The sequence below is a fragment of the Anopheles arabiensis genome, chromosome 2, assembly GCF_016920715.1.
Source record: "Anopheles arabiensis isolate DONGOLA chromosome 2, AaraD3, whole genome shotgun sequence".
Lineage (NCBI taxonomy): Eukaryota > Metazoa > Arthropoda > Insecta > Diptera > Culicidae > Anopheles > Anopheles arabiensis.
Window position 1 is genome coordinate 107,432,186 of NC_053517.1, and position 8,877 is coordinate 107,441,062.

At 43.2% G+C, this 8,877-nt stretch overlaps 1 protein-coding gene across 1 annotated transcript; it reads left to right on the forward strand.

Annotated features, from left to right (window-relative positions):
• The first annotated feature begins 1,286 nt into the window (after window positions 1–1,286).
• Window positions 1,287–3,082, forward strand: LOC120895499. Its single transcript, XM_040298947.1, has 3 exons — window positions 1,287–1,352; window positions 1,466–2,734; window positions 2,802–3,082. The coding sequence occupies exons 1-3, from the start codon at window positions 1,308–1,310 to the stop codon at window positions 3,009–3,011; spliced, it is 1,524 nt and encodes a 507-aa protein (XP_040154881.1). The 5' UTR covers window positions 1,287–1,307; the 3' UTR covers window positions 3,012–3,082.
• Window positions 3,083–8,877: the final 5,795 nt, after the last annotated feature.

Here is an 8,877-nt window from a genome sequence, read left to right on the forward strand (position 1 = left end):
TGCTTAGTAATAAATCGATGACATTTGTTGCAAAGGGGAACACATCTGAAACATAAAATTGGACAGTGGACCTTCGGGATAATCCAGTCTTTCGTCCTCTGTGTAGTCTTTGTGAAGATTGCCAAATTCCGTATCTTTTGGATTTCGAACAGATACAGGATTGTCAACAGCTCTTCTGTCAGTTCACAGTTCTGTCAGTTTTTAGGGATTTTCTTAGTAACCTGACACTATACATCCAATTGGATGTTCCGTCGGACCTGTCCAAAAAGCAGACCACAGAGTTAAATTCACATCATACAAAGTTCTATTTCAGTTACAAACAATGTATAAAGTGTCCCTAGCTATGAGCTGTAAGACAGCTATGAGAGCCTTTGAAAACCCCTCTATTGCAGTCAACTCTCTTTAGCTTTGCACTGATCACAACAGTAGTCTTATATAAAGATGGTGGGGCACTACATGGTGGAACAGCTACAATGAGGTAGAAGCTGTTCAGACCCAGGCACGAAATCACTGTCATTTGATTGTGTTTAACGTGCATTACAGGGTTTTCCGAAAGAACTCAAGCCCACGGGACACTTTGACGAATCTGCGGGAGTCAATCGCAAGACTGCGGAACGATACTTGAAAACGTTGGCGATACCGGGATCTGCGGCTTTGTATCGCAAGACTGCGGCACACTTTTTCGGGCACACTATTGCATCCCAAGGACATATAACTTGACAGCCTATCGGACAACCCTGTACTTCCATCCAATATTTCTTAGTCTATTTCTTTCATAATTTCGGACTGTCGAATAAGGATCGAGTAGTATTTTTATAATATTCTATTTGGAACGCAGGTACGCATAATTTTATCTGATTTATACAAGACTCAGTGCAGTTGGGAAACTTTGACAACGATGGCAGAGCTTTTTTGCCCAAGTTGATATGTTACTGATATTTTTGCTGCACAATCACTGGTAACTCTTACTCCAGGAGTGGTTTAATATGTGCGTTTTAGATAGAACATGATGAAGACTATTGAAAAGTACATGAATCTCTACAATGTTTAAAAAATAGGTCATTTATGGCACCTGAGGAACGAGTGACATAGATAGGGAAGAAATAAGCTGTCTTACTCTACGGAAAGTTATGACGCACGATGGAAGTTTAAACAGCTGTGTGGTGTGCCAAAACATGTTCCTCCGTCGTGTGATGGAATGGTCGGAACCGATGTAACATAACATGATCAACGTATATAAAAGCGGCGGCTACCTTGCACGTAATCAGTGTCTTGTCTTCCCCTGCTTAGCGGAGGACGTCTACAAAATGAATCGACTACTGCTAGCGTTCGGGCTCGTCTGCTTACTGCAGGTAAGTACTGGCTGCCAACGGAATTCCATACCATCTCAAAAGCACATCAACTCTCCTTTGAAAAAATTCAACCCGTACCGTAATAACTTTGTAACATGCCTATCCACACACAGAGACTCTCTGCTGAGCCGAGGCCAGAGTTTGCGTTGAATGGTACCGTTCCAGCAAGCATCCGCATTACGGCGGTGAAAAACGATGCAAATACCACCGCAACAGCCATCAAGGCGCTCAACGTGACCACTGTTAACTCCGGGTTTGCGGGTCTAGTTGGCACAAAGACTCAGATTGAGAAAGTCATCACCCAGTTCGATACAAAGGCGCAGGCCATCCTTGCCGCCTACGATACGCTGCTGGCTGCTAACGATGGCAACGTCTCTGGACAGTTTGACGCCTTCGTCACCACCATCAATGCAACGATAACGTATATCTCGACCGATGCCAGCAACGTTACGGCCGAGCTGGGCGTGTTCAACTACACTGGCATCTCGGATGAGCTGACGGACGCTTTCGAGCGCATCCTTATCGGTTTGACCGATCTGAGAGCGAAGACCGCCACCGTGCAGACGGGTATCCAGGCAGCAGTTAACAGTGCAGGATCGGCGACAGTCAGTGCGGACATTCTGCGCCAGTTCGTGCCACTGCGCACCATGTACGATCTGCTACGCGCGGCCAGCAACCTGCGTGCCTATCTGCCGCTGGTGCAGTACATTCTGACCACCACGATCGAGAACATCGCGGAAGCAGACAATTTCTTGATGAATCTGGAATCCCTTCTGTTGGCAGGTGTGTCGCTAGAATCTGCTTATTACGAATACGATATCCAAACAATTGCGAACGAAACTATTAAACTATTGAAAGCCAATTTTGCCGGTAAGAACATCGATGCTGTTAGTGATAGCATTGGGCTTACAACTGCATATTTTTTTTTGGATGCCCCAAGATATGAAGATCTTACTAAAGCAGCATTCTACCTGCGTGCATTATACACCAACGCCTCGCTGTTTCAACCAACAAACACGATGGTTGCTGCATTTAACAAAATTAGCACATCATTGACCTCGCGCATTGCTACACTGCAAGCAGGTTTCAATGTGCTTGACTTTCCACTCTTCAAGCAGCTCGTGGACACGCTGATGGGTAATGACGAGTACGGTCGCTACTGCTATCAGAAGTACAAGGAGCTGGGAAAGGGAATTTTTGGCCAGGCTTTCGATTCGGCCTGGCAGTGTGTGGACAACGAGTACGAGCGTCTGGAATACTTGAAGACCACCCTCGAGCTAATGGCCAACCAGTTGTATTTCGATAATGAAAATGTGTCAGAACACGTATACTATTGTAATAAACTTGAAAGTGGGGATAATCTGAACAACTGCGTGGCTGCGGTAAGTACTAGGAGCATGGAGTACACAAGTTAGCTGCTTTCATCTCGTTGTTTTTTCTCTTCTCTAGTTCGCCAACTTCTATACGAATCTGTTTCCCGAAACTGCCAATAAGATTTCCACCATCTATCAACTCGCCACAGATGAGGCCGAAGCTAGTGAGAACCGTATCCTTATATGTATCGAGCTAGTATACATACAAGGCACTGTCATTGAGCCGCAGAAAATCTCCGACAATCTGGCAATCTGTAGCCGAGACGGCCCTAAGGGTTCGGATTAAGTAAAACGTGGAGATAACAATGACAAGTATAAATAAACGCAACGACGCTAGCTGAGCACGGCTTCATCGCAGCTAGGAAAAAAAGTACACCTCAATGTGTGATGGTAGTTTTTTTATCGATAGTACAGCCTAACCTGCTTCGAGGTTGTTTAGTATCAATATCAAACGAAGAGTAGGTTGCATATAATGTTGCGTTACGTGAAGATTTTGACCAGCGTTTGAAATGCGTTCAGGCTCTGTTGAAGGTAAAACGTCAAATTTCACTAAATGCAAGGGCACCGCAAAGCCCCTGCATCAGCAAAGTTATCAATTACGTAGGGGATGGGGGTATTCGTGGATCATGAGGCCAGCATGAGGGCCCCGTGATCGACAAATCCTGAGCAACCCCGCTCCTCCATCCCCAAGACACAGTCCATTCTCAGGCTCCGTGTCATTTGACCGTATTTAACGAAACACGGTGGTTGTTGTTTGGTTGAGTTTTGAGCTTCCGGCTCTGGCGAATAGCTTTTACGTATGTATGTAATTCTAGAATTAAACTCTCTTCTTGTTTTGTCACACAACACAGGGGTCAGTAATTATAGAGCGATAGAAAAAGTGGCACCAAATCGCGAAAGAACACATTATCCGAAAGGATTGATCAGAACCAATATACTATGCGACGCTACCGTGTGTAATTACTCCGTGCTTTCTTCAAAAACGGTCATCAGCGGCGTGCTGTGTCGTATTAGTGATCGTTCTCCATCTTCAAGTGCCTTTAAAAGCTGCGTTTCTAACGTGCGTACGGTGCAAACGATGCTCAATGCTCCAATGGAGTCATTTTCAATGCTTTGGTAGTTTTTAAATAGGATGTCAATTACTATTCTGCTTTATTGTTTAATTGTTTATTTGTTTATTGTGCTTAATTGAATTGGCAAACAAGTGGCCTTATCACTGAGTTAAAACTAAAACTTAAATAACTATAAGCGTAGATCAAGACGGATCAACAGACATTTGTAGGATGGTGCCTGTCAAATAACATGTAAGGTTGATTAAATTTACCGGCCATCGCAGTCATAGAGTAGTTCTCACTGTATGAACGTCTTGCAAGGTTCGTTATTATTAGTCTGTAGTTACGGATCATTCTAGGAGACACATTTATATGGACTCTAGCCAATAGTTCTGGTGAATCTATTTCACCGACAATAAGTTTGAACATAAACGTACATTGGGCATTATCAAGTCTCCTAGCAAGTGTGTCCAGACCAAACAACAAACAACGAGTATGGTATGAAGGACAAGGAGTTACATTACGCCACGGAGTAAAGTGCAAGACACTGCATGTAACTCTCTTCTGGACGGTTTCAATTAATTTAGACCAAATACAAGAGAACAGACACCAAACTATAGAACTATTCTTGAGGATGGCACGAACATAGGACTTATACAGAGTTAACAAGCAGTGCGGATCATTGAGCTCTCTCGATTGTCGAAAATTACCAGAACATTGTTGATGCACCAGTCAGAAAAAAACATCAATCGATCTTTGCAGAGAATGAGAGTTGGAAATGTTCCGTACGACACGAAACAACCTCCAGAGATTTCCAGACCGTGTACAGTACTTTGTGCAAAAGATATTTGGTAGATGCGCGAAAGAGGCAGTTTACATACAAACAGTATTCGTACAGACGTTTACACGCAATATAAACGTCCAGCGTACTATATACGTCTGCCAACCTTAGCAATAGGCACAGTAGCTAAACCACTTGATTCAACATAACATGCCGTATGTGTGTGGCGCTATATTCTGCTATTTAAGGTTAACCATTCTTTTCGTGATTTTCAAAACCATTGATTCGATAGGATGGCTCGTATCGCAGGGAGAGAAATGCAGTTGGATATCGCAAATCTGTTGTTGTGATTTTTTTAATAGTATGATCGGTAGCAGTATGAACTTGAACATTGAAGTCAGCAAGAACAGTGCTCCTTTGAGACGCTAGTACGGTAGGATCTGGAGTTCTTAAATCATCTGGTGATGTAAGGCATAGACGATTTTAGATCAGTTTTAGTTTGAAGTACCTTCAAAAGTGTACATACATATAACAAAGTGGAGCTTTACCAGTAACCTAATGTTGAAGAAAAGACCTGCAAAGAACGGTATTCAGTGTAGCATTGTACACTCTGCTCAAAACGTGATAATTGATTCGAAACGAAATTCGTGATCGTTTTCAGTTACCCATCCGAATCTTCAACCGTTCCGCCATTTTGAGCTACTACAGAACCATCCAGAACTATTTGCGGTCTTTCAACAACTGATTTTAATACTACCATATTGTGTGACCATGTTAATACTACAGAACGGCACCAAAACTTGGTACCTTAACGGTCGTCCGGTGAAGTAGACATGACATCCAGCCGAGCCAGTTGCGTAATTAACTTTAGTTGCTTCATTCATTATTTCATAATCTATTTTATAATTTCGGACCAACGGGCAATATTTTCAAAATTGTTAATTTTTAATTCGATTAATATCTTTATAATTCTATATTATTAATATCAAGCAGTATTTTTAAAATATTCTATTTGGAACGCACGTACGCATAATTTTATCTGATTTATACAAGACCCTGTGCAATTGAGAAATTTTGACAACGACGGCAAAGCTATTTTGCCCAAGTTGATATGTTACTGATAATTTTTGCTCCCAATCTCAGATACCTCTTACTCTAGGAGTGGTTTAATATGTGTGTTTTTTGTAGAAAATGTTAAGAAGACTATTGCAAAGTACATGAATTTCTAGAATGTTTAAAAAATAGGTCATTTATGGCACCTGAGGAACGAGTGACATAGATAGGGAAGAAGTAAGCTGTTTTACTCTACGGAAAGTTATGACGCACGATGGAAGTTTAAACAGCTGTGTGGTGTGCCAAAACATGTCCCTCCGTCGTGTGATGGAATGGTCGGAATCGTTGTAACATAACATAATCGACGTATATAAAAGCGGCGGCTACCTTGCACGTAATCAGTGTCTTGTCTTCCCCTGCTTAGCGGAGGACGTCTACAAAATGAATCGACTACTGCTAGCGTTCGGGCTCGTCTGCATACTGCAGGTAAGTACTGGTAGCCACCGGATTTCTATACCATTTCACAGGCACATCAACTCTCCTTTGTAAAAATTCAACCCGTACCGTAATAAGTTTGTAATATGCCTTTCCTCACACAGGGACTCTCTGCTGAGCCGAGACCAGAGTTTGCGTTGATTGGCACCTTTCCAGCAAGCATCCGCATTACGGCGGTGAAAAACGATGCTAATGTCATCGCAACAGCCATCAAGGCACTCAACGTGACTACTGTTAACTCCGGATTTGCGGGGCTAGTCGGCACAAAGACTCAGATTGAAAAAGTCATCACTCAGTTCGATACAAAGGCTCAGGCCATCCTTGCCGCCTACGATACGCTGCTGGCTGCTAACGATGGCAACGTCTCTGGACAGTTCGACGCCTTCGTCACCACCATCAATGCAACGATAACTTACATCGCGACCGACGCCAGCAACGTTACGGCCGAGCTGGGCGTGTTCAACTACACTGGTATCTCGGATGAGCTGACGGACGCTTTCGAGCGCATCCTTATCGGTTTGACCGATCTGAGAGCGAAGACCGCCACCGTGCAGACGGGTATTCAGGCCGCAGTTAACAGTGCAGGATCGGCGACAGTCAGTGCGGACATTCTGCGCCAGTTCGTGCCACTGCGCACCATGTACGATCTGCTGCGCGCGGCCAGCAACCTGCGTGCCTATCTGCCGCTGGTGCAGTACATTCTGACCACCACAATCGAGAACATCGCGGAGGCGGACAAGTACTTGATGGAGCTGGAGACCCTTCTGTCGACGGGTTTGTCGACGGATACTGGCAAGTACGTAGAAATTATTCAATCGATAGCGAACGAAACAGTTTATCAAGTGGTAGAAGGTTTTACCGGTGAGAACATAAATACTGAAGCTGCCTTTAATGAGGTTTTGTTATCGTTGAATATTAAGAGTGCCCCAAGACATCCCGATTTGATTGCTGCAGCAACTAACCTGAGTGCATTATTCACCAACGCCACGCTGATGCAACAGACGAACGTGATGGTTGCTGCATTTGCCAGGATTAGCACATCATTGACCTCGCGCATTGCTGCATTGCAAGCTGGTTTCAAAGTGCTTGACTTTCCACTCTTCAAGCAGCTAGTGGACACGCTGATGGGGAATGACGAGTACGGTCGCTACTGCTATCAGAAGTACAAGGGGCTGGGAAAGGGAATTTTCGGCCAGGCTTTCGATTCGGTCTTGCAGTGTGTGGGAGTCAACGAGTTGTGGCGTCTCGATTACTTAAAGACCACCCTGGAGTTCATGATTGAAATACTGGCTTACGATTACGAGGATGTGATAGAGCAAGTAAAAGTATGTGATAATCTTACCAGTGGTGAAAATCAGAACAGCTGCGTCTCAATGGTAAGTACTAGGTGTATGGAGTACACAGGTTAGCTGCTTTCATATCGTCTTTCTTTTTCTCTCCTCTAGCTCGCCAACTTCTATACGAATCTGTTTCCCCAAACTGCCAATAAGATTTCTGCCATCTATGAACTCGCCACAGATGAGGCCGAAGCTAGTGAGAACCGTATCCTTATATGTATCGAGCTAGTTTACATTCAAGAAACTATCATTGAGCCGCAGAAAATCTCCGACAATCTGGCAATCTGTAGCCGAGACGGCCCTAACGGTTTAGATTTAGTGAAGCCTATATACAACAAAATATTGTATGCTAACAACATATCATAGAAAGAAAATGATGCCAGTGAATTAGTATTAATAAACGCAACGACGCTAGCTGAGCACGGCTTTATCATAGTTAAGAAAAAACCTCAACTTGCAATTTCTTGGTGTTGCTGTCGTAGATCTACCGGCAGCTCAATTTACAGGGTTTCGAATCATATAAGGGAATAGTTCAACCACTTAGGGGATTGTTGCAAATCGGTAGGGGAATGTTGCAAGCAAGCTGTGGATGTTTGCAATCACTTAGGGGAGTTTTGCAATCGATTAGGGGAATGTTGCAAGCGTACTGTGGAGCTGTCATCAGACTGTGGGTACCGCTGTAAATACCTTAAAATATTTTCGTCAATCTTACTAACTTATCATGTTTAATTATGACTCCGCAGCAGGATTTATTTAGTTTATCATGCGTACAGCAGAATCCCACACGAAAACAACTCCAAACGATGTTATTAAAAAAATATCATCGGTATCAATTCGTAGCTTTTTACACCGGCACCCACAGTCTGATGACAGCTCCACAGTACGCTTGCAACATTCCCCTAATCGATTGCAAAATTCCCCTAAGTTATTGCAAATATCCACAGCTTGCATGCAATATTCCCCTACCGATTTGCAACATTCCCCTAAGTGGTTGAACTATTCCCTTATATGATTCGAAACCCTGTAATGGTTGCAGAACCTCGACTATGCACAATACAGCCTAACCTGCTTCAAGGTTGTTTACGCTTCATAGACCAGGAATACTTCTTTGTTAAAACGTCTTTAATATTTTTACTTACTCCCTTATCTGAAGACATGATCATTTACAGTTATTAACACTCTTCAACAAAACAAGAAATTAATGCCATCAACTGATGCATGTTTTATTTTTTCCTTACGTACCTTCTCTGTTGGCTTTTCGAAGATATATCGTGAATGATAGCATGCTTGCATTGTAACGCAATGTTGAAGTGATAAACTTGAATGACCTATGAGCTCTGACTACTGCAACTTTACTGCACGTAAATCGTTCCATCATATTGGATGGTATGAAATTAGGTCGGAAATAGGGTCTGAAATAAGTTGTAACGTTTG